The following is a 26,879-nucleotide window of genomic DNA, read 5'->3' on the forward strand; positions in this document are numbered from 1 at the left end:
ACATTGTTATAAATCTTGTGTAGGTAAGGTGATAATCACTAAAGGCCAGGAGGATTCATATTCAGTATACTGTTTTTAGAAGTTTATATAGAGAAAGTTCAAAAGTAACAAAGTATCTAGATAAATATAAAACGGGGGGCTGAGTATTGAACGAAATTGGGTCCGCAATGACTCAAGGTAGTTGAGGCCATTACCAAAAGAAACTACCCCGTATCGAAATAGTCTGGGACTATTAGAGGAATATGGGAAGTAGTCTGGGACTAGTAAAAATATATGGGAAGTAGTCTGGGACTATTCAAAATATATGGGAAATAGTCTGGGACTATTAGGGGTATATGGGAAGTAGTCTGGGACAAGTATAAATATATGAGAAGTAGTCTGTGACTATTAAAAATATATGAGAATGAGAGCACACACATAGATTGTAAGATTTAATTATAAAAACAGTAAAAGCACACACATAGATTGTGAGAATAAGCATAATAACAAGGAAAGTAATTGAATAGTATGGATGGTAAATCCTCAAAGGAGGTCCCGGAATTAACCGGGGATGAGAGGTACAGTATATGGAATCCAAGGGTAAAAGGAACATGTATATTATGGCCCAAAATGGAGAAAGAGGTACGAGTTCACTGGACGTTTAGACACAGATCAGTTAGAAGCCATGATCAGACAAATGCATAAGAATTGCAGGGATAATGAAGGAAAACAGCAGGTAGAAGGATTAGACACAGCCAGGGTGTGGCTATCTGAAGCCCGAAAGAGAAGAGACACAGAGAGGAGGACAGGATTTAGCAACCTTATTGAGAAAGTGGATAGAGGTAGAGAAAGGGGGGAATAAATGTTACAACTGTGGCAAGACAGGTCATTTTGCTAGAGATTGTGAGGCGCCGTGTAAACACTGCAATAAAGTAGGCCATAATCACCGAGACTGTAAAAAGATAGGGTCGTTACAGGAAAGAACAGAGAGAAAAAGGTCAGGCGCCTACAGCCAGACTCAGAGGAGAATTAGTTGAAGGCTTTACCACTACGTTCTTTTGGTGGTTGACAATAAATAAAAATGTGGATTGGGTTAATTACATCTATTATAATCAACAGAGATTCATGAATGAAACCGGGGATGCAGTAAAGGGGTTCTCTGACCAATTATCCGCCACCTACCTCATGACCTGGTAAAATAGACTGGCTCTCGACATGTTATTGTCATAAAAGGGCGGGGTATGTAGAATGATAGGGGTTCATTGTTGTACATTTATTCCTAATAACACAGCTCCAGATGGATCAGTGACCAAGGCCCTGGCCGGTTTAACCACATTGGCTAACGAGTTAGCGGAGAACTCTGGGGTGGAAACCTCACTGACTGGGTGGTTCGATAATATGTTTGGAAATTGGATTTTTTTTATAATTACCGTGTTATGAGCTGCTTTCACCTGTATGAGTGTGTTGGTGTTGTGTGGTTGCTGTTTGGTGTATGAGAGGTTTAATTACCAGGACTCTAGAAAGGTCGATGACGCAACAGATGGTGAGATATGGACCGATTCCGAGCTCCGACCAGTGGGATGACAAATACAGGCCTCCAAGCCTAGTAGATGATTTAGATCACTTCAACCACGAGGAGCACATGCTGGATGAGACTATCTTCAATGTTTAGACAGACTGTTTATTTAATGAAGATTATAATGAAAATCCTAAAAAGAAGAGTTATAATTGGAAATAGGCCTAGAACAGTCGTTGATGAGGATATGATGTAAATACATGTATTGGTTTTGTTTGATTTTGTGTGACATTTATTTTTGGATAAAGATTGAAGTATCAGTGTGTAATATTTAGTCAAAGGGTGGATTGATAAGGGAATTTATATGTTTAAAGTAATAATAAGAGAATCTGAATGACATTAAGAGTAATGACTAAAGTATTTCACCCTAATAGTTACAGAAGCTTAGACAATGTGTTTAGACATAATACTAGAATATTGTGAGACAGTGAGAACATTGTGTTTGTGTGTGATAAAGAGGAACTGACAACAGACATATTTTGGTACTGTGAGACCAAGGACAGGAGATAAAGTTCCTCCACCCAGGGAGGAGCAGATGCGCTTGTAGACTTGTAGGCGCTTGTAGGAGTTATATAAAAGGCTATGTGCATTATATGATTTTAGAGCTCTCATGAATAAACTACAACGAACCTTTTGCAGAATCTGAGTCTTTGCCTAATTCTTATTAACCCTAGCTTTACTACCTAGGGGGAATTGGTCAAAGCTATAGTGATTGTTATCATCATTGGGATTGAAAATTCTCGTGACAATAACCCCACCCACTTTGCCAAAGCACAGCCCCCACACCACAAGAGGGATATCTTCAAACCACCAACTTATTACCCTGAGACAAGGCAGAGTATAGCCCATGAAGATCTCCCCCAAGGCATGAACCCGAGGTGGGCGCCAACCCGGTCAGGAAGATCACGTCAGTGACTCAACCCACTCAAGTGACGCACAATGCCCCCGTGCACAAAGCAAGGTCCATGCAGAAATGGTTTGTCAAGATCGGTGTGGAAGAACTTGACTGGCCTGCACAGAGCCTCAACCCCATCGAACACCTTTGGGTAGAATTGGAACGCCGATTGTGAGCCAGGCCTAATTGCCCAAAATCAGTGCCTGACCTCACTAATGCTCTTGTGGCTGAATGGAAGAAAGTCCCTGCAGCAATGTTCCAACATCTAGTGGAAAGCCATCCCAGAGGAGTGGAGTCTGTTATAGCAACAAAGAGTTGATCAACTCTATATTAATGCCCATGATTTTGGAATGAGATGGTTGACGAACAGGTGTCCACATACTTTTAGTCATGTAGTTGTCATGACGTTGCCTGTTTGGGTACATCAAGCCCCATCCCCCTCTCCTTGCCACTCCTTGCCTCCCCCTTTCCTCCTTCAACCCATGCTGTGGCCAGAGAGATGTCGTAAATTCCTGAGAATCTCCTCATGGACACACAGTATAGCAGAGGGTAAACTTTCATAGAGAACAAAGGGGTTTCTTCCACCTCACAGAACTGGAGGTACGAACACATTTCATGTTCCTGAAAAAGTATAAAAGATCGGTGAAGATTCCAGCTATTAACTGGTTCGTTTGTCACAACTTGGGAAACTCATGGGAGACTGTGTGGCTACATTACCATACCGCTGTTTATATAATAGCCTCAGATATGAGGTTTACATCTAATTGTTGTATAAGATGAATGAGTGAGTATGATACTGTTTGTATAATTGTGTAATATGATTTTGGACTGTTTAATGAAGAAATATCCAATCCCTTTTGATTTGAACTAAGTTCAAGAGCCCAGTCGGGTCAGACATCCTGGGACAGCCCCTTTCTGCAATCCTAATAAAAACCCAACAATGAGAAATTATCACTAGACCATGTTTTTCTCCATTAGGAGGGGAACGAAGGTTGTGGACAATTGCTGAGTCTTTTAACCATACCACGTGGTTAAACTCTTAGACTATACCGACAGAATAAGAACAAGTCTTTGATATTGATTACTAGTCTGCAGCTAGGAATTCGGTATCATTGAACGCGAAGAACGACAACCGCTGAAATCTCCATTCTATAACGAATGTCACTCTGAACTATCCACTATAACCACGACAGAGAGAGAGAGAGAGAGAGAGAGAGGACGAAACTCTCCAACAGAAACTAACTTTTCACCAGCGATAAAGACGACACACTGAGCGTAAATATATATATATATTGATTGCAATTGTTCCCGAATGAGTGAGCGTTCATGTGTAAAGGATTAGCATGTCAATTGTTATAATTATGAACTCTGTAGTGACTTCTTGGTCGACCCCCCCCATTTTCCCTTTGTCTAACAAGCCGCCATGCCGGTTCAGCCCACTAGGGCATATTCTCCTCATTTCATGTAACCATTTTAAGTTTGTTTGTTTGTTTATGCATTTCTGTGAATTACTTAGTTAGTAATAAATAAATGATTTAAGACAATTGATGTATGGATGACTCATAGTGAAGACTGGGTTCGTGCAGATAACCAACAATTTACGACGTTTGGAATGAGACTAACGTGAGGTAAAATAAATAAATCATTAATCAGAAGACTATTGATCAGATATGAAAATATCTGAAAGGTTATATTGGGAAATTATAACTTTGTAATCTGAATACTTTCCCTGGTGCCCCAAATTCATAGTTAATTAGTTACGTTATTAATCAGTTGATCGCGTAATCCCTAATTACAGGAATCTTTGATAAAAACTAAGTCTTCAATTTAATGATAGCAAAGACACGACATAGTGTATATATACAGTGGATTCGGAAAGTATTCAGACCCCTTGGACTTTTTGTTATGTTACAGCCTTATTCTAAAATGGATTTAATAAATGTTTTCCCTCGTCAATCTACACACAATACCCCATAATGACAAAGCGAAAACAGTTTTTTTTATTTATTTTTTGCTAATGTTTTTAAAACTGAAAAAATAAATACCTTATTTACATAAGTATTCAGACCCTTTATTATGAGACTCGAAATTGAGCTAAGGTGCATCCTGTTTCCATTGATCATCCTTGAGATGTTTTTACAACTTGATTGGTGTTCACCTGTGGTAAATTCAATTAATTGGACATGATTTGGAATGGCACACACCTGTCATTATAAAACCAAGCCATGAGGTCGAAGGAATTGTCCGTAGAGCTCCGAGACAGGATTATGTCAAGGCACAGATCTGGGGAAGGGTACCAAAACATTTCTGCAGCATTGAAGGTCCCAAAGAACACAGTGGCCTCCATCATTCTTAAATGGAAGAAGTTTGAAATCTCCAAAACTCTTCCTAGAGCTGGCCGCCCGGCCAAACTGAACTATCAGGGAGAAGGGCCTTAGTCAGGGAGGTGACCAAGGTCCCGATGGTCACTCTGACAGAGCTCCAGAGTTCCTCTGTGGAGATGTGAGAAACTTCCAGAAGGACAATCATCTCTGCAGCACTGCACCAATCAGGCCTTTATGGTAGAGTGGCCAGATGGAAGCCACTCCTCAGTAAAAGGCATATGACAGCCTGCTTGGAGTTTGTCAAAAGGCACCCAAAGGACTCCAGAGTGCTCAGTGGAGAAGGTTCACCTTCCAACAGGACAACAGCTCTAAGCACACAGCCAAGACAACGCAGGAGTGGCTTCGAGACAAGTCTCTGAATGCCCTTGAGTGGCCAGCCAGAGCCCGGACTTGAACCCGATCTAACATTTAGGAGAGACCTGAAAATAGCTGTGCAGCGACGCTCCCCTTCCAATCTGATAGAGCTTGAGAGGATCTGTAGAGAATGGGAGAAACTCTCCAAATACAGGTGTGCCAAGCTTGTAGCGTCCTACCCAAGAAGACTCAAGGCTGTAATCGCTGTCAAAGGTTCTTCAACAAAGTACTGAGTAAAGGGTCTGAATACTTATGTCAACGTGATATTTCAATTAATTATTTGTAATAAATTTGAAAAAATTTATAAAAAACACTTTTTGCTTTGTCATTATGGGGTATTGTGTTTAAATTGATGAGGGGAAAAAAACTATTTAATCCATTTTAGAATAAGGCTGTAACGTAACAAAATGTGGAAAAAGTGAATGGGTCTGAATACTTTCCAAATGCAGTGTATATGTATTTTTATTTATTTTACCTTTATTTAACTAGGCAAGTCAGTTAAGAACAAATTCTTACTTTCAATGACGGCCTAGGAACAGTGGGTTAACTGCCTTGTTCAGGGGCAGAACGACAGATTTGTACCTTGTCAGCTTGTTAGCCTACACTAATTGCATTAGTGAGACGTTTAGCCACATTCTGAATTTGTCTACGCAAACCAAAGCCCATTGACTTATAACCAGATAGTCATGACCTTGTTACAGTAAGTGCTAGAGACGGATGTTTGGTGTTGGAGGTGCAGGATGCACTGCAGTTACGTATGACATGCAAAGGGAAAGTTACACGTCTGCTACTTTGCAGTCCAACCAGGGCACATTTATTGAAGAATAAATCAAATGTTCAAGCACTAATCAACCACTCTTGAATAAAAATGGAAGATGAATAAAAAAATATGTGCTGAGGTTATCAATACGCCTTATCAATACAACCACCAGTTCTATTTCCATTTCCTTCCAGTTTGAAGGGGGAGGGAATGGATCTTAATTTGCCAAATATTTTTCCAATATCATCTATCTTTTTCAATTATGAATCCAGGATTACTTTCTTGTCAAAAGCTTTCTCTCCAGGACAAAGACACATAGTAACATTATTAAATAAGCACAGTGCAATATTGACATCCCACTATGTGCAAACATCTGAGCTTTGGGAACCGGTATGCCCACTTTGAGATGTTTTATCAGTAAACAATAACCCAGACAACTGCAATAACCACCCATCCATCTCTTTCAGTACTGTGTGATTCAAAGTTGACTACTCTGGTGTGTGTGTTTGTGTGTGCGCGCATGCATGTGTGCATTCATTTCCAAGCCTGGCAGGCAGTAGTAGTACGGATATTATTGGCCTCGTGGATGGTTGGCTTTATGGACTGGCATGAAAGTAAATCAAGCTTATGGTCACAGTCACACTAGGAACCACCCTGTCAGTGTGTGGTTTATGCTGGTTCCTTCACTGGGAATTATTATTCGAGAGGGTGGATAAGATGGATGATGAGGAGGAGACCTGGCTGACGACTGTAGCACGTTTTGGGAGCATGGAGAGGCCAGAGATAGCCAGACTAGTACATTGGGCAAAAGAACAGATGGGTATTGGAGAAAGGCCATCAGTGCTGTGTTCTGCAAGCAGCACAGCGGATGAAGGCACGGCGTGAGCATGGTGAACGGGTAGACGTGGTTATGGAAGCAAAGAAGAAGGAGAAGAGCCGAGTGCAGTGGGAAGATGTGCTTTGAGGAAGAACGGCGCCAAGTACGAACCATATTCTGCTGTCTCTGATGGCTCAGAAATTGAATCTGACGACAGTGAGGATGAATTACTTGTGGTAGCAGGTGTGGTGAAGACCTCAGAGTCCGAGCCTCGCACGGTCATGCAAAGGAGAAAGTGGATCGCTGCCTTTTGGCTGATCCATATGTAGTATCAGGCTGGGTAGAAAATAAGTTGGGTATTGTTCAATCGGTGAAGGTAGCTCAAAGTGGACTTCTAATGATTTTCTGTGTTTCTTCTGTCCAGAGGGAGAGGGAGCTTCGCGTCACGTGACTAGGAACAAGACATGTGACTTACATTGCTCCCACGAAGCAGGGCGCCTTTGAAAGGAGTGATTCCTGGGGTGGCGTTAAGTTTTGAGGTGGAGCAACTGAAATTGGAGATTCCCTGCATCTGTGACGCCCGCCGTTTGGTGGAACGCAGACCGGGTGGCAAGAGTGGTGAACTAAGACACTGTCTGTCCTTCTGAGTTTTGAAGCAGAGTCTTTACCTGATAAAGTCATGTTAGGACATGTCAGTTATCCCGTGAAAGCTTTTGTGCCAAACCCACCATGGTGTTTCAGATGCCAAGCTTATTGCCATGTTGCAGCAGTGGTTGGGAGGGAGATTCCGAGATGTGAGAAGTGTGCAGGACGGCATGGGACAAAGGAATGTGTAGTATCGGTGGAAAAAACTGTGTGTCAATTGTAGGGGTGCCCATGTTGCTGGGGATCAAAAGTGCCCAGTGCGAGAGAGATGGGTTGAGGTTGCCTGGGTCAGAGTGAACAGAAGGTGTAGTATGCTAAGGAAGTGAAGAGAGTAGAGGATGATGGGTCAATGGTGAGTAGTAGGCCTAGGCCAATACATAGTGATAAGAATTTGTGCTTCAGTAAGGTTGGGTTCTTAGCATCCATTGCCATGGTTATCAACTGTACCGCAGAAATGGAACGTAAATCACAGAGAATATATGTTGTGGTGGCAGCTGCAGATAAGACTTGAGTGTACAATGTTTTACTACAGAAGAGTTACAAGGTGTGTTGAACAAAAGAGTCCCGTCCTCCAGTTAGGGTCAAAGTAGATGATTTAGCATGTTTTTTATGAAATAGTGGTAAATAGGTGTAGGGTTAGTTGGAGCTGCCCCCCCCCCCCTCACTACCGCACAGTAGGTGGCGGCATGCACATATACAATTTGAGAACGCCATGATATAAAAGAAGTAGAAGAATAATTATTATTCGGCTAGGATTGCTAGCTAACGAGAAGTCAGATAGGAAGTGATGACACGAAAGCGTAAGAATGGCACTTTTAAGATTAGAGATTCATCTCCTGAGTATAAATCTTTGTTCGAGGTGCACATACCTACGTCTCCTGATTACAAACCAAGTCATCTTACTTATAGGTCTTCATGCTCTCTTGAGAACCTTGATGATCTCGAAATGGAGTCAGACGGCGGTGGTGAACACTGGTTGAGCCAGTCCTGGATGAAGTGCGACGACTGGTGTAGTGGAGACTTCCAATATTTGCCCTGAGAATCCTACCAGAGATGAATTTGGACCGGTAGGAGTGAGATTACTGCTTTTTGGCCTACCCAAACATTGTGTCGGGCTGAGTAAAGGACAAACTGGGAATGATTATACCTGTGAAACATTCGAGAAGTGATTTAATTTTTTTTTTTTTTTTTTTTATCTGCCTCAGAGGGGAAGCAGGTGCTTCGAGTCATGTGGCTCAGTGCTCAACCTGTGGCGTGCTTTGCTCTCCGGAGCAGGGCGCCGCTAAAATGAGTGATCAGTGGGGTAGCGTTGAGTGTAGAGCTGGATCAAATAAAAAGGAATATACCAAGTGTTTGTGATGCCCGCCGTTTGGTGAGACGTAGACCCGGTGGCAAAGGCGAGACAGAGAAAACCCTGTTTGTCTTGTTGAGCTTTGACACAGAGTTTCTACCTGATAATGTCAGGTTAGGTTATATTTGCTATTCTGTGAGGGTCTATGTTTCTAACCCGCTTCGGTGCATTAAGTGCCAAGGATTTGGACATGTTGCAGTGTGTAGAAGGGAGATCCCACAATGTGAGAAATGGGGCAGAAAGTTTCCTATGCTGAGGCAGTGAAGAGAGTAGAGGATATCCCAGTTGTGGAAAAAGTACAAAATGTTCATACTTGAGTAAAAGTAAAGATACCTTAATAGAAAATGACTCAAGTAAAAGTGAAAGTCACCTAGTAAAATACTACTTGAGTAAAAGTAAAGATACCTTAATAGAAAATGACTCAAGTAAAAGTGAAAGTCACCCAGTAAAATACTACTTGAGTAAGTCTAAAATGATTTGGTATTAATTATACTTAAGTATCAAAAGTAAATGTAGTTGCTAAAATATACGTAAGTATCAAAAGTAAAAGTAAAAGGTAATAATAATTTAAATGTCCTTACAAACAAAGCATTTGTTTTGGGTGAGTCCGCCAGATCAGAGGCAGTAGGGATGACCAGGGATGTTATCTTGATAAGTGTTACGATTTTGAAAATGTTCTTTCCTGTTAGGCATTCAAAATGTAACGAGTACTTTTGGGTGTCAGGGAAAATAGTAAAAAGTACATGAAGTACGAGTAAAAGTTGTCAAAAATAGAAATAGTAAAGTAAAGTACATATACCCACAAAAAACTACTTAAGTAGTACTTTAAAGTATTTTTACTTAAGTACTTTACACCACTGGGATAGCCCGAGGGTGAATGAGTCGACTGGGAGGCCCATAGTGAGTAGGCCTGAAGAGAGAGAGCCAGAGAGGATGAGTTTTAGTAAGGTTGGATTTCTTGAGTTTATTGCCATGGTGATCACCTACACTGACTGATAGAGCGGAAATCACAGAAGATAGATGTGGTAGTTGCAGCAGCAGAGAACTATTTGGGTGTGAGAGATTTAAGTGCAGAAGATCTACAGGAAGTTTTGAGAGAAGGGGTTCCATTCTCCCAGGCCAACAGCCTGGTGTAGGATCATTTAGGGCCCAAGTAGTGTATAAGGGGGTGGGGGTTTTGGGGGATAGTGTATAAGTGCAGGGTTAGATGGTGGTGCAATTTAATTTTTTCCCATTCCCCTTTTCCCTTTTTGGGGGGGGGGGGGGGGGGGGGGGGGGGGGGTGACCAAAATGTGCAATCCGCACTCCGACCTGCGAAAGGCAACAATACGCAACTCACCATCTAGTCTGCTGGAAGCCACATGAAGAATAACACTTCTTCTTTAACTGATGATCCTGCTGCCATTTCTCTGACAGGGCCTCTCCTGTCAGATAGAGCTACAACTTTCAAAGAAAACAATTCTAAATGATTATGACATCCAGACTGAATGAACAATAATGTTGAGCTATTTTCTGGATTATTGTCACCTACAGCCACATAAAGTTTTTACATATTAAGGTAAACAAGAGAGACCCAAAGACGTCAAACTGAGTAACAAATTGACAGGTGGGTCAAGTGAGAGTGCAAGCACTACATCTTCACACTCATACGCACTCAAAGGTATCTGGCACATCTCAAAGACACATTCCAGGAAAAGAGGTCATGTCCCACAAAACTCATATCAGTTGTCCCTGTGTGTGTCTGCCTGTGTCGTGACTCGTGTGTGTGTGGCATGTGTGCTGAAATTCTGGCACCACTGTAAAAAAGATCCAACACCTTCCAAAGTGGTCAGTGTATGGCTTGCTACTACGCATGCGCAGTCCCAGTACATTGAAATTAGCCATCCTCCCTTCCCCGCCCCACATCAACGAAAACGAGTTGATGTTTCTCGAGCATACCTATCAGTGCCATCAGTACATGTGTAGCTAGCCTAGAAAGTCAGTTTCAAAGAAGCATTGCCTGTTTATTGTGGAATAGAAAAACCGTTGCGAACTGAAGTGTTAGTTTATTTGTTTTCAGTTATGAAGTTGCCAGATGAGCAGCATTCTTCCTTGGAGATTAGAGATAGGTCGGATTTGCCAACCCCTTTCAGAAATCCTTTCGTTCACGAGTTACGATTCACCCCCTTGGAGAAAATCAGGGTAAGCAACCGTTTAACTTTTGCCGAAATCTTGTTTAATGAACATTCAAATATGTTCTAATGTTATATTTTGCCAGCTAGTTTGTCAGTTAACGGCACTCTGTGCTACAGTAGCTATCAGCTAATTAGCATGCTAGTTAGGTACCTGATGTTCTCTACCCACCAAGTTTTCTGTGCCTTTCAAGCGTGCCGCTGCATGTTATGGTCGAAGCTGGTAGCTAGAATAATTGGTATATATTGACCATAAACCACATGTAGGGACTAAACTAAAAGCTATACATGTGGTGTATTTTATGGAGATTTGATTCTATCAAGAAGAGTTTTAATTTACATAACATCAGAGCTAACTTTTTGTAGCTATTGAATTGGTTATCTTGATTCTCGTAATTTGCATTTCAAACGTTTGCAGTGGATTTCCATGTCCAATAGCAGTTAACTGTAAAACTGTCCTAAATGACTGGGCAGCCTTCACTGTTCAAGGGAGGCTTGTCTACTGAGGCTTTAGAATAGATCTGGGTCACACAAAAAAGATAATTGAGCCCCTGTGTTTACATTAAATGTTCCATGCATTGTCTTTTGCCCACCTCTCTCACTCTGTCATCTCCGTCTGTCTTCCTTCCATCTCAATTCAGTTCAAGGGACTTTATTGGCATGGCAAACATATGTTAACATTGCCAAAGCAAGTGAAATGGATAATAAACAAAAGTTAAATAAACAATAAAAAATGTACAGTAAACATTACACTCACAAAAGTTCCAAAAAAATAACAACATTACAAATGTCATATGTGTATGTACAGTGTTGTAATGATGTGCAAATAGTACACAAGGGGAAATAAATAAACAGAAATATAGGTTGTATTTACAATGGTGTTTGTTCTTCACTGGTTGCCCTTTTCTTGTGGCAACAGGTCACAAATCTTGCTGCTGTGATTGCACACTGGTATTTATTTAATTTTTTTTGTATTTATTTAACTTTTATTTAACTAGACAAGTCAGTTAAGAAAACATTCTTATTTACAATGACGGCCTACCAAAAGGTCTCCTGCGGGGATGGGGTCTGGGATTAAAATAACAAATACATCAAATAAAAATATAGGACAAAACACATGCATAGTCACTTTAACTGTACATATGTACATACTACCTCAATTGGGCCGACCAACCAGTGCTCCCGCACATTGGCTAACCGGGCTGCTTCTTCATTGTGTCCCGCCACCCGCCAACCCCTCTTTACGCTACTGCTACTCTGTTCATCATATATGCATAGTCACTTTAACCATATCTACATGTATATACTACCTCAATCAGCCTGACTAACCGGTGCCTGTATATAGCCTCGCTACTGTATATAGCCTCGCTACTGTTTTTCACTGTCTTTCTACTGTTTTTTCTTTTTTTTCTTTACTTACCTATTGTTCATCTAATACCTTTTTTGCACTATTGGTAAGTAAGCATTTCACTGTAAGGTTGTATTCAGCACGTGACAAACTTTGATTTGATCACGACAAGAGTGACAACACTACATGAAGAGACTTAAGACCACAACTTAGCATAGCAGCAACACAACATGACAACATGGTAGCAACAAAACATGGTAGCAGCACAAAACAGGGCACAGACAACAGCACAAAGGGCAAGAAGGTAGAGACAATAATACATCACACAAAGCAGCCACAACTGTCAGTAAGAGTGTCCATGATTGAGTCTTTGAATCAAGTGATTGAGATTAAACTGTCCAGTTTGAGTGTTTGTTGTAGCTCGTTCCAGTCGCTAGCTGCAGCGAACTGAAAAGAGGAGCGGCCCAGGGATGTGTGTGCTTTGGGGACCTTTAACAGAATGTGACTGGCAGAACGGTGTTGTATGTGGAGGATGAGGGATGCAGTAGATATCTCAGATATATATGGGAGGTTATCAAAATGGGATTTGTTTTGGAATTCTTTGTGGGTCTGTTTTTAATCTGAGGCAAATATGTTTCTCTGATCATACATTTGACAGGAGGTTAGGAAGTGCAGCTCAGTTTCCACCTAATTTTGTGGGCAGTGTGCACATAGCCTGTCTTCTCTTGAGAGCCATGTCTTCATTTCTGCGGCCTTTCTCAATAGCAAGGCTACACTGAGTCTGTACATAGTCAAAGATTTCCTTGGGTCAGTCACAGTGGTCAGGTATTCTGCCACTGTGTACTTTCTGTTTAGTGCCAAATAGCATTCTAGTTTGCTCTGTTTTTCTTTAAATTCTTTCCAATGTGTCAAGTAATTATCTTTTTGTTTTCTCATCATTTGGTTGGGTTTAATTTTGTCCCAGGACAGAGCCCCAGGACACCAACAAAATTAAACCCAACCAAATGATGAGAAAACAAAAAGATAATTACTTGACACATTGGAAAGAATTGAAAGAAAAACAGAGCAAACTAGAATGCTATTTGGCACTAAACAGAAAGTACACAGTGGCAGAATACCTGACCACTGTGAATGACCCAAGGAAATCTTTGTATTTGTGAACAGAGCCCCAGGACCGGCTTGCTTAGGGGGCTCTTCTCCAGGTTCATTCCTTTGTATGTGATTGATTAGTTATGTAAGGTTTGGGAATCGCTTCCTTTTTAGGTGGTGGTAGAATTTGTAGATAATTAGCGGGTATCTGCATAAATCTGTTCTGCATGCATTATTTGTGAATTCTTGGTTGGTGAGCGGGACCCCAGACCTCACAACCATAAAGGGCAATGGGTTCTATAACTGATTCAAGTATTTTTAGCCAGATCCTAATTGGTATGTCAAATGTTATGTTCCTTTTGATGGCATAGAAGGCCCTTCTTGCCTTGTCTCTCACATCGTTCACAGCTTTGTGGAAGTTATCTGGGGCGCTGATGTTTAGGCCGAGGTATGTATCGTTTTTTGTGTGCTCTAGGGCAACGGTGTATAGATGGAATTTGTATTCGTGGTCCTGGCAACTGGACCTTTTTTGGAACACCTTTATTTTTGTCTTACTGAGGTTTACTGTCAGGGCCCAGGTCTGACTGAATCTGTGCAGAAGATCTAGGTGCTGCTTTTGGCCCTCCTTGGTTGGAGACAGAAGCACCAGATCATCAGCAAACAGTAGACGTTTGACTTCAGATTCTAGTAGGGTGAGGCCGGGTGCTGCACACTGTTCTAGTGCCCTCGCCAATTCCTTGATGTACATGTTGAAGAGGGTGGGGCTTAAGCTGCATCCCTGTCTCACCCCCCGGCCCTTTGGAAAGAAATGTGGTATTTTGTCCTGTAGTTCATTCACTGTAATTGGAGAATCCAATGGGTTCTTGTTGTCTTTAATAGTTGATTCTAAGATTTGTATTTGATCATGTATATGTTTTTGCTGTTTGTTCTTTGTTATAGAGCCAAAAAGATTGGAGAAGTGGTTTATATCCCTACATCTCCGTTTTGGATAACTCTTTGTTGTTAGTTTAGAGTTTTCCAATTTTCCCAGAAGTGGTTAGATTCTATGGATTCTTCAATTACATTGAGCTGATTTCTGATGTGCTGTTCCTTCTTTTTCTGTAATGTATTGTTTTAGTGATTCACCATAGTGAAGGCGTAGGCTCAAGTTTTCTGGTTCTCTGTTTTTCGCTGGATAGGTTTCTCAATTTCTTTCTTAGGTTTTTGCTTTTGTCATTGTTAATTTTCTTAGGTTGTCTGCTTAAAATGTTTAGATTTGCTAGGGAAGCTGAGAGGTCAAATATACTGTTTAGGTTTTCTACTGCCAAGTTTACACCTTCACTATTACAGTGAAACCTCTCCCTCTATGCTCCCTCAATTTACCCCTCTCTTCCCCTCTCTGTGTATGTAGTAAGAATAATTGACTCTGTGCCAATATGTGATGGTCAGTCAATCACCAGATCAATATGGTCACATGCACACAGTTGTCCCCTTACTCTCTGTTTAGCCTTTCACACACAGCCTTGCGGCTTGGACATGCATTTGTCAGTATCTGACCATGCTGCAAAGGACAGAATGGCTGTAGCATACGGCATCATTCAGCAAATGATCTATTTTGCTTGCACCAAGTCTGTGTGTAGCTAGTTAGTATTCTGATGAGTGTGACTTATGGTTTGTGTGGACTTAGCGTTCTTTCTGGAAGTGCAGGAAATGTGGTTTGTCCCGTTCCTGGCTTCATGGCCTCTCTGCTCTCACACAGCCCCAGGACCAGGGTGTGTCCCAGTCACTCATCCATATACTGTACACTACAGCAACGCTCTCCAATCCTGTTCCTGGAGCGCTACCCTCCTGTAGGTTTTCACTCCAACCCCAGTTGTAACTAATCGGATTCAGCTTATCAACCAGCTAATTATTGGAATCGGGTGTGCTAGGTTGGAGTGTTTGTTTGTTTTTTATTTCAACTTTACTTAACCAGGTAGGCCAGTTGAGAACAAGATCTCATTTACAACTGCGACCTGGCCAAGATAAAGCAAAGCACTGTGACACAAACAACAACACAGAGTTACACATGGAATAAACAAACGTACAGTCAATAACACAATAGAAAAGTCTATATACAGTGTTTGCAAATGAAGTAAGATTAGGGAGGTAAGGCAATAAATAGGCCGTAGGGGCGAAGTAATTACAATTTAGCATTAACACTGGAGTGTGAACTAGAGGTTGACCGATTTATGATTTTTCAACGCCGAGTCCGATTATTTGAGGACCAAAAAAAGCCGATACCGATTAATTGGACAATTTTATATATATATTTGTAATAATGACAATTGCAACAATACTTGAATGAATAATGATCACTTTTATCTGAACTTAATATAATACATAAATAAAATCTATTTAGTCTCAAATAAATAATGAAACATGTTCAATTTGGTTTAAATAATGCAAAAACACAGTGTTGGAGAAGAAAGTAAAAGTGCAATATGTGCCATGTCAAAAAAAGCTACTGTTTAAGTTCCTAGCTCAGAACATGAGAACATATGAAAGCTGGTGGTTCAATATTCCCAGTTAAGAAGTTTTAGGTTGTAGATATTATAGGAATTATGACGCGTCGACTATTTCTCTCTATACCAGTTGTATATCGTATAGCTTTGACTATTTGATGTTCTTATAGGCACTTTAGTATTGCCAGGCAAATCACGGGAGTTGATAGGCTTAAAGTCATAAACAGCGCTGTGCTTCAAGCATTGCTAAGAGCTGCTGGCAAAACGCAGTAAAGTGCTGTTTGAATGAATGCTTACGAGCCTGTTGCTGCCTACCACCGCTCAGTCAGACTGCTCTATCAAATATCAAATCATAGTCTTAATTATAATATAATAAACGCAGTAATACGAGCCTTTGGTCATTAATATGGTCCGGAAAGTATCACGTTGAAAACAAAATGTTTATTCTTTCAGTGAAATACAGAACCGTTCCGTATTTTATCGAACAGGTGGCAACCCTAAGTCTAAATATTGCTGTTACATTGCACAACCTTCAATGTTATGTCATAATTATGTAAAATTCGGCAAATTAATTACGGTCTTCACACAGTTCGCAACGAGCCAGGCGGCCCAAACTGTTGCATATACCCTGACTCTGCTTGCACTGAACGCAAGAGAAGTGACACAGTTTCCTTAGTTATTATTGCCTTCTAACATGAATTTCTTTGAACTAATGATGTTTATGGTTAGGTACATTTGTGAAACGGTTGTTTTTTTCCCGCAAATGCGCTTTTGTTAAATCATCACCCGTTTGGCGAAGTTGAAGTAGGCTGTGATTCGATGATAAATTAACAGGCACCACATTGATTATATGCAACTCGGGACAAGCTAGTTAACCTAGTAATATCATCAACCATGTGTAGTTAACTAGTGATTATGTGAAGATTGATTGTTTTTTATGAGAACTTTAATGCCAGCTAGCAACTTACCTTGGCTCCTTACAGCCACAAGATCCTTTTGACGCTGCACTCGCGTAACAGGTGGTCAGCCTGCCACGCAGTCTCCTCGTGGATTGCAACTCGCGTAACAGGTGGTCAGCCTGCCACGCAGTCTCATCGTGGATTGCAACTCGCGTAACAGGTGGTCAGCCTGCCACGCAGTCTCCTCGTGGATTGCAACTCGTGTAACAGGTGGTCAGCCTGCCACGCAGTCTCCTCGTGGATTGCAACTCGCGTAACAGGTGGTCAGCCTGCCACGCAGTCTCATCGTGGATTGCAACTCGCGTAACAGGTGGTCAGCCTGCCACGCAGTCTCCTCGTGGATTGCAACTCGCGTAACAGGTGGTCAGCCTGCCACGCAGTCTCCTCGTGGATTGCAACTCGCGTAACAGGTGGTCAGCCTGCCACGCAGTCTCCTCGTGGATTGCAACTCGCGTAACAGGTGGTCAGCCTGCCACGCAGTCTCCTCGTGGATTGCAACTCGTGTAACAGGTGGTCAGCCTGCCACGCAGTCTCCTCGTGGATTGCAACTCGTGTAACAGGTGGTCAGCCTGCCACGCAGTCTCCTCGTGGATTGCAACTCGTGTAACAGGTGGTCAGCCTGCCACGCAGTCTCCTCGTGGATTGCAATGTAATTGGCCGTAATCGGCATCCAAAAAGGCTGATTACCAATTTGTAGTAACTTGAAATCGACCACTAGTGTGAACCTACAGGACAGTTTATCTCCAGGAACAGGGTTGGAGAGCCCTGCCCTACAAGGTCAGGAAACTGGCCTCCATTTTGCCACAGAACATTTTGTGCCAGCAGTGGAAGATAAACACGGCAAACAAGTTTACTCCTGCAGCAGGAGGCATGCTTTACACACACAAACTGCACACAGAGACAAGGGGCAGAACATGACTCGATGAAGGAGCAGAAAGGATTGAGACTTTGGAACAGCGTTCAGCTTCTGAATCTGGTGCTAATTATTTCAGTCTCTGGATCTAGGCCAAGCCTCAGGAAATGTGCATTTCTATTCAATTGTATCATGAGCACGTTGACCTTTAAAAAAAAAAAAACGTGTATTTCTTAGAAGACAGTGTATCCAATTGCATTGTCATCGTTTGTTGCATGTTTCTGTCAAAGATTAAATCTAAATTATTGTTAAACTCAGATCAAGGTCATAGTTAGGCTAGTTGGACAGAAAGGTGCTGGAGGCTACTTGGGCCCATCAGAGACGTGAAGGTTGCTAGTTGAGTCAGTAAACTGTAGCAGGTGTCTATCTTAGTCTTGTTCTCACTAGCCTACTACCTGCTGTTACTGTGAAGGTGTCAGGGTGTTTTCCGTTCTATGTACACACACTGGTTAATTTAAGAACCGTCTCTCTCTGCCTGAACATAAACACTACTTCCCTTCACGCTGCTGACAACAGATCCTTATGACTGGGTGATGTGTGTGTCTGTCACACCAACACGTGTAACCACATTCCTCCCTCGGGCCTCTCTCGCTCTCTCCCAGATGTCCTGTTTTGAAGAGGAGTTTACAAAACAACAAACACCCCATATGAATTAACGTCACAATCAACCAAATAAAGATGTCACTAACTTATTGAACAGCTGAGGGGTCTGTATTGTAGTGACTCGTCTCTGTCTGCCATTTTGCCTAATGATAGTCTTTGCATTCTTTGAGGTGCCTGTGTGTGTGTTGACATTAGGGTTAGTTTTGTATTTGTAGGATCCCCATTAGCTGCTACAAATTCATAGCTTTAACTAATTATGACAAATGCTAAGAAAATGTTGAGCAATGTAATAAAGTAATGACTTTTCAAATAAGTTACCTTACACGTTATGTTGGCTGACAATTTGTTAGATACACTGTCCTTAAGAACCACATAGCATATCATTACAGCAGTATATACCGGTATGTTAGCTAGCTACCTAACGTTAGTTGGTTACTTATACATCAAACTTGCCAGTATATTAACTATATGCTATCTAACTACCCAACGTTTATTGACCTGATTATTCCCGTCATTCTTAGCTTAGCTAAATGGTATAGTCCTTGTGCGTTCTCAATGGACATTCGGGCGCTTTCATAAATTCAGTCTGGCTATCTACTCCGATTTCAGAGCACTCTCGTCTGAGTGTACCAGAGCATTTATGCATTTATGAGCGCTCAACGCCCGTTGAATATGGCTGCTTTTAGTAAACGTCGGCAAAAAAGCGTAATTAAGTTGTTGCCAGCATCACAGTTAGTCACCAACGCTATGGATAACATGACAACTGCCTAACCAGCTCTGCAAGTGCAAGTAAAATTGTCAGTGGTCTCATTTATCTGGAAGTAGCTAGCCAACGTTAGCTTGGGTGCTTGACTGCCACTGTAAGGTCAGAACGCTCAAATTACCTCTACTCCTCGGCCGGTGTGTCCAGTGTGCGCTCCGAGAGTGAACCCCTCTGAATTTACAAATGGACAATCTGACAACAAGCTCTAAATTTACGAGCGCACTCTGGCACTCCTCATTGAATTTAAGAACACACCAGATTCTCCATATACTCAACTAGTCTAAAGAAGTCCTTTAATTAGCACAACAGTTTTCAGCTGTGCTAACGTAATTGCAAAAGGCTTTTCTAATGATCAATTAGCCTTTTAAAATGATAAACTTGGATTAGCGAACACAGCGTGCCATTGGAACACAGGAGTGATGGTTGCTGATAATGGGCCTCTGTACGCCTATGTATATTCCATTAAAAATCAGCCGTTTCCAGCTACAATAGTCATTTACAACATTAACAATGTCTACACTGTATTTCTGATCAATTTGATGTTACTTTATTGGACAAAAAATTTGCTTTTCTTTCAAAAACAGTGACATTTCTAAGTCACCCCAAACTTTTGAACGATAGTGTGAAATATATATGAGTGTGCAACTGAATTTTTTTTATTTGTAGCTTACAGTTCATTCGCCGTTAGTCAGCACCTCTAGGCTAAATCATTTTCGCTGGGTGTGCGCCAGCTCATTCTTTTTGTTAGTCTTTTATCCATAACAATATCTAGGCGTCCCCTAGTGTCCAAAAAATCTCTCAAATGTCACATTTTGAAGTCTTTATTTTCATGCATATAACTTATCAGCTAGCATTTATAAAATGTTTTTTGTCACATGCACGGAATACAACAGGTGTAGACGTTACAGTGAAATGCTTACTTACAAGCCCCTAACCAACAATGCAGTTAAGAAAATACCTAAAAAAAGTAGGCGATAAGAATAACAAATTATTAAAGAGCAGCAGTAAATAACAATAGCGGGGCTATATACAGGGGGTACCGGTACAGAGTCAATGTGCGGGAGAACCGGTGTCGAGGTAATTGAGGTAATATGTACATGTAGGTAGAGTTATTAAAGTGACTATGCATAGATAATAACAGAGTAACAGCAGCTTTCCGGGGGGGGGGGGGGGGGGGGCAATGCAAATAGTCTAGGTAGCCATTTGATTAGCTGTTCAGGAGTCTTATGGCTTGGGGGTAGAAGCTGCTATTTAGGAGCCTCTTGGACCTAGACGTGGCGCTCCGGTACCGCTGTGTGCAGTAGCTGCTGTGCAGTAACTATGACTAGGGTGGCTGGAGTCTTCGACAATTTTTAGGGCCTTCCTCTGACACCGCCTGGTATAGAGGTCCTGGATGGCAGGAAGCTTGACCCATGTGATGGGCCGTACGCACTACCCTCTGTAGTGCCTTGCGGTCGGAGGCCGAGCAGTTGCCATACCAGGCAGTGATGCAACCCGTCAGGATGCTCTCGATGGGGCAGCTGTAAAACCTTTTGAGGGTCTGAGGACCCGTGCCAAATCTTTTCAGTCTCCTTAGGGGGTAAGGGTTTTGTCGTGCCCTCTTCACAACTGTCTTGGTGTGCTTGGACCATGTTAGTTTGTGGACATCAAGGAACTTGAAGCTCTCAACCTGCTCCACAACAGCCCCGTCGATGAGAATGGAGGTGTGCTCAGTCCTCCTTTTCCTGTAGTCCACAATCATCTCCTTTGTCTTGATCATGTTGAGGGAGAGGTTGTTGTCCTTGCACCACACAGTCAGGTCTCTGACCTCCTCCATATAGGCTGTCTCATCGTTGTCGGTGATCAGGCCTACCATTGTTGTCATCAGCAAACTTAATGATGGTGTTTGAGTCGTGCCTGCCAGTGCAGTCATGAGTGAACACGGAGTACAGGAGGGGACTGAGCACGCATCCCCGAGGGGCCCCCGTGTTGAGGATCAGTGTGACAATGTGTTGTTACCTACCCTTACCACCTGGGGGCGGCCCGTCAGGAAGTCCAGGATCCAGTTGCAGAGGGAGGTGTTTAATCCCAGGGTCCTTTGCTTAGGGATGAGCTTTGAGGGCACTATGGTGTTGAATGCTGAGCTGTAGTCAATGAATTCTCATGTAGGTGTTCCTTTTGTCCAGGTGGGAAAGGGAGTGTGGAGTACAATAGAGATTGCATCATCTGTAGTTCTGTTGGGGCAGTATGCAAATTGGAGTGGGTCTAGGGTTTCTGGGATAATGGTGTTGATGTGAGCCATGACCAACCTTTCAATGCACTTCATGGCTGCAGACGTGAGTGCTATGGGTCGGTAGTCATTTAGGCAGGTTACCTTGGTGTTCTTGGGCACAGAGACTATGGTGGTCTGCTTGAAATATGTTGGTATTACAGACTCCGACGTTGAGAGGTTGAAAATGTCAGTGAAGACACTTGCCAGTTGGTCCAAATTCCAAATAGTATCCGTAAAGTTTGTAGAAACATGTCAAACAATGTTTATAATCAATCCTCAGGTTGTTTTTAGCCTAAATAATCGATAATATTTCAACCGGACAATAGCTGATGGTTTGTCGGCGGATATAGCAGGATTTCTTATAAGCTGCCGGGTTAGAGTCCCGCTCCTTAAAAGCGGCAGCTCTACCCTTTAGCTCAGTGCGAATGTGGCCTGTAATGCATGATTTCTGGTTAGAGTATGTTTATTTTTATTTCATTTATTTAACCAGGTAGGCTAGTTGAGAACAAGTTCTCATTTACAACTGCGACCTGGCCAAGAATAAAGCAAAGCAGTTCGACACATACAAAAACACAGAGTTACACATGGAATAAACATGACATAGTCAATAATACAGTTGAAGAAAATCTATATACAGTGTGTGCAAATGAGGTAAGATAAGGGCGGTAAGGCAATAAATAGGCCATGGTGGTGAAGTAATTACAATATACCAATTAGATACTGGAGTGATGGATGTGCAGAAGATGAATGTGCAAGTAGAGATACTGGGGTGCAAAGGAGCAAGATAAATACAGTATGGGGATGAGGTAGTTGGATGGGCTATGTACAGGTGCAGTGATCTGTGAGCTGCTCTGACAGCTGGTGCTCTAAGCTAGTGACAGAGATATGAGTCTCCAGCTTCAGTGATTTTTGCAGTTTGTTCCAGTCATTGGCAGCAGAGAACTGGAAGGAAAGGCGGCCAAAGGAGGAATTGGCTTTGGGGGTGACTAGTGAGATATACCTGCTGGAGCGCGTGCTACGGGTGGGTTCTGCTATGGTGACCAGCGAGCTGAGATAACGCGGGGCTTTACCTAGCAGAGACTTGTAGATGACCTGGAGCCAGTGGGTTTGGTGACAAGTAGGAAGCGAGGGCCAGCCAACGAGAGCGTACAGGTCGCAGTGGTGGGTAGTATATGGGGGTTTGGTGACAACGGATGGCACTGTGATAGACTGCATCCAGTTTGCTGAGGAGTGTTGGAGGCTATTTTGTAAATGACATCGCCGAAGTTGAGGATCGGTAGGATGGTCAGTTTTACGAGGGTATGTTTGGCAGCATGAGTGAAGGAGGCTTTGTTGCGAATAGGAAGCCGACTCTAGATTTAGATTTTTGGATAAACGTGCTTTCAGTTCGTCCCATTTATTTTCCAGGGATTGAACGTTAACTAGCAGGACGGAAGGCAAGGGCAGATTAGCCACTTGTCACCTGGTCCTCACAAGGCACCCTGATCTCTTTCTGCGTAATCTCAGTTTCCTTCTCCAGTGAATGCCAGGGATCTGGGCCTGATCGGGGGTCTGTAGTATATCCCTCCCGTCCGACTCATTGAAGAAGAACTCTTCGTTCAGTTCGAGGTGAGCAATCGTAGTTCTGATGTCCAGAAGTTATTTTCGGTCATAAGAGACTGTAGCAGCAACATTATGTACAAAACAAGTTGGGAACAACGCAAAAAAACTAACAAAATAGCATGGTTGGTTAAGAGCCAATAAGACGGCAGCCCTCTCCTCCGGCGCCATCACAAAAAACAAATAAAATCAATTTTTTTATTATAGACATATTTTGCATGTTTTCTTAAGTGTTTGAGATTAGGTCCCTGTATGGTCAAAAACCTCTTCAAATATGCAACATTTTAATTTCTTTAATTATTTTTTTTACATTGGATAAAAGTAGAGACTCGGAGCTACAAAATGGTGTATCATACACTGCATCTGAGGAAACAATGGGAAAGTAATTATGCTTTGAATGTTGATCAACTTGTGAACTCACTTTTGAGAAAACCGTCCTTTCAATGTTTTGGCACTACTATTGGAGAGCCCTTCTTTGTCTACAATCATTCAGCGTTGTTCACACCCTCTTAAGCCTTAGCCTCACCCATCTCTTTAAGGGTTGATCCGTGCGTTCTGTACTAACTTGCCAGCTACTTGCAGACATCTAAAAGAGAGAGAACAGCTCACTGAACATCATTCGCCCTAGCAGAGCTGGTTAGGCTGCTTTGTCATCCAGAGCGTTGGTGACTGCAACTGTGCTGTCAGATTGTCCGTTAGTAAATTCAGAGCGTTTCGTGTTCAGAGCACACACTGGACGCTCTGGCCAATAAGTAGGGTTGTTCCGAAAGCTCTGACCTCACTAGTCAAGCACCCAAGCTAACATTGGCTAGCTACTTCCAGACATGTAATAAGAGAACACCCCACTCTGACCATTTTACTCCCTCTAGCAGAGCTGTTTAGGTAGTATTCATGTTATCCAGAGCGTTGGTGACCGTAACAGTGCTGCTGGGAACAAATAAATTACGCTTTGTTGCCGATGTTTACTGACACCGGACATATTCAACCGGAGTGTTGAGCGTTCAAAAATTAATCAGTTATTCTGCACTCTGGCACACTAAGATGAGTCTTTTGTTAAGAAATATAGCTAGCTAGGTAAACAATGAATCCCAACGCATGATGTAACATTAGTTAGCGAGCCAACCAGCTAACGTTAGCTAGCTAGCTAACAGTACAATAACTTGAAATGAAAATACTTGGAGTGGAGTCTTTTGTTAAGACATGTAGCTAGCTAGCTAAACAATGGATCATAATCACAACTCATGACGTTACTACCCTGCATGAACCTGCAGGTAGCTAACCAACCAAGTTATATGAATATAACTAGTCAAGCAAATGTGTCTGAGATACGAAGAATAAGATCATACACATAACGTTAGCTAGCGAGCCAGCCAGCTAACGTTAGCTAGCCAACAGTACACTTTAACTTGACATTAGGTTTATGCAGTTTTACCAAGCAATACATACATTAAAAAAAAGAAGCTGCGTTTGACACGTTACCTAGACATACTGACCAGCTCCAATACACAGACACGTGCTATATGGCAGACCAATACAAGCTCATCTCTCAGCATGTCCAGCCCACTCATTATCTCAGCCAATCATGGCTAGCGGGAAGGTTGCTCGCTTTTTCTGTGGCTAAACCAACTAGGCTCGTAATTTAACAACTTTATTCGTATTTACAGAAGGCATACAAGTTTGATATTAAGGCACATGAAAGTTCACATGTTCGAGAAGGCATATCTGCCAAAAAACGCATTTTTACAAATAAAGAAAATTGGGGTTCAAACAGCTCTCCTGTGAAGTTGTGATTTGCGACATACACAAAGTTTCCTGAATCTGGTCACATATATGTTTATAGCACTTCACAAAATATCTTACAGTTAGGCGCTCACTCGCTCTCTCTCATGTCACAGGCAGAAAGCTGACAGGCTCCCAGAGGCAGTGCCATGAAAGGGCCCCAGCTCACTCAATTACCCCTCTCCAACAGCCAGAAGCAGAGATTAGGATCTGGCTTCACTGAACTGACCAATCAGCAGTGAGGTTTGGCAGGCAGTACACTCTGTGGCCCCTTGAACACATCACCCTATATCACCAACAAGTTCATCACTCCATCTAGTGGAGAGGTGTGTCATGACGCTACCCCTTTCAGTGAATTGGCTAGCAGAGATGTGAACAACACCCCCCCCAGTTTTTATGACTTTGCAAGGAATTTACGGTGGTTGTAGAGGCACTTGTCTCCTTGACCATGCCGTATGGGATAGAGAGGGTCACAGTAGAACAAAGGAACTCTCACGCCAAATTCTACTACATCCCAGAATTTGAGAATTGAACAATATTCTTTTTTTGGAGAATGTGTAAACGGTCGGTGGAGAAGCCAGCTTCGACCCGGTCCGTTTTGTTTCATGTTTGTGACCTCATGAAAGACAATACATCACATTACCATAACTCTGTTTATACAGGTTCCTCAGTTATGAGGCTTGCATCTAATTCTTGTATAAAATGAATGAGTAAAGATGAAACTATTTGCGAAATGACCTTTTTAAAATGAGAATTGGCCTCCCATGTAAAGTTTAACTAAGTCAGTAGCCATGCCCAAGTGAATAGACATTGGTTGGAAATTGTGAACCAAACTCTTTTCCGCTCTTGAATAAAAGCCTCCGTGACAAAGTTAACTCAGTTCCAAATAACGGGAGGACTTGTCCACGTTGAAAAGGGCTAATTTCAACTATACAGGCCAGGAAACGTGAGAGCTTGCTCCACACGTCAAATGGTGTGAACTCTGAACTATTGATCACCTAAAGAAGTGCATACTAAACTAGCATATATCAGACTGCAGCTGAACATATGCGCAAATCTAGTACGAGAACACTAACCAACGAGGAAGCATCTCCAGAGTGAGATGAACCTCTCAGACCACGTGAACCTCTCACACGACGACCCGGAAGAATCTACAAAGGACGATGGCGACATCAACTGTGCAAACCAGAGCCTCACATCATCAGCTCAACTATCGAAGCCAGCTTCACGTAAATACAATGCATTGCTTTTCTGAATGAGCGTTCGTTAGCGGCATATGTATTTATGTGAGAATAGTTTCCCAGGTCCGATAGAGACCCATGTTCCTTAGTCTATCTTCCAAAACCCCCTTCTCTTCTCTCTGAATCTATTGTGTTATAACCAAACTGTTTTTGTTTAGTCCACTAGGGACGGTATTTAGTGTATAATGTTATTATGTATTATATATACTGTAATTGTTTAATTGGTTAGTAAATAAATAATTGAGCCAATTTGTGTATGGATGATTCATAGTAGAGTCTGGGTTTGTGCAGATAACCAAGAATTTTACGACGTTCAGATGAGACTGACGGAAGGTAATAATTAATTAATAGAAGACTAATTGATCAGATATTAAAATATCTGATGAGTTATATTCAGAATATTATGACTCTGTAAACCCAAATTTTCTGTCGTGCCCCGACTTCCTAGTTAATTAAATTGACATGATTCATTTAATCGCGTAATAACAATTACAGAGTATTGATTGGATAATATAAGTCTTCACTTTTAATGATAAGTCAGAGACATGACAGGTGTCAATGCACAGGTCAGGCAAATCCATCTCCCAAAACACAAACCTGGTAGAAATTCTGAAAACAGGCAAAGGGAATATAAGTAACATGCTTGGAGCTTTACAGCGAAGAAAAAGGCTTGTCTCTAACCCAAATGGTTCAAACAATATGACTCATATTGCCTGAGTTGCTTTTTAAATTTTGTACAATTATTTTTCCCCCTGTCAGGATTCGCACGCATTTTATATAATTTCACAAACCATGTTGAGGGCTGTTTTTAAACTAATCCTGGTTTGATAATTATTGGTTTGATAACAAACAACGTTGTTCAGTCATCTTACCTAGCTAGCTAACAACCTGGTAACTTGACAGTAGGTCTAGGCAAATT

General features: G+C 42.0%; 1 protein-coding gene across 1 annotated transcript in view; it reads left to right on the forward strand.

The window, feature by feature from the left end:
• The first annotated feature begins 10,684 nt into the window (after nt 1–10,684).
• The window catches only part of lpcat1 (lysophosphatidylcholine acyltransferase 1), a 64,245-nt gene continuing 48,050 nt past the window's right edge, over nt 10,685–26,879 (forward strand). The window contains exon 1 of the mRNA XM_038966897.1: nt 10,685–10,942. Coding sequence (XP_038822825.1) covers nt 10,823–10,942 — 120 coding nt within the window. The 5' untranslated portion in view covers nt 10,685–10,822. The remainder of the gene's footprint in view (nt 10,943–26,879) is intronic.

Source organism: Salvelinus namaycush, chromosome 27 (genome assembly GCF_016432855.1).
Source record: "Salvelinus namaycush isolate Seneca chromosome 27, SaNama_1.0, whole genome shotgun sequence".
Lineage (NCBI taxonomy): Eukaryota > Metazoa > Chordata > Actinopteri > Salmoniformes > Salmonidae > Salvelinus > Salvelinus namaycush.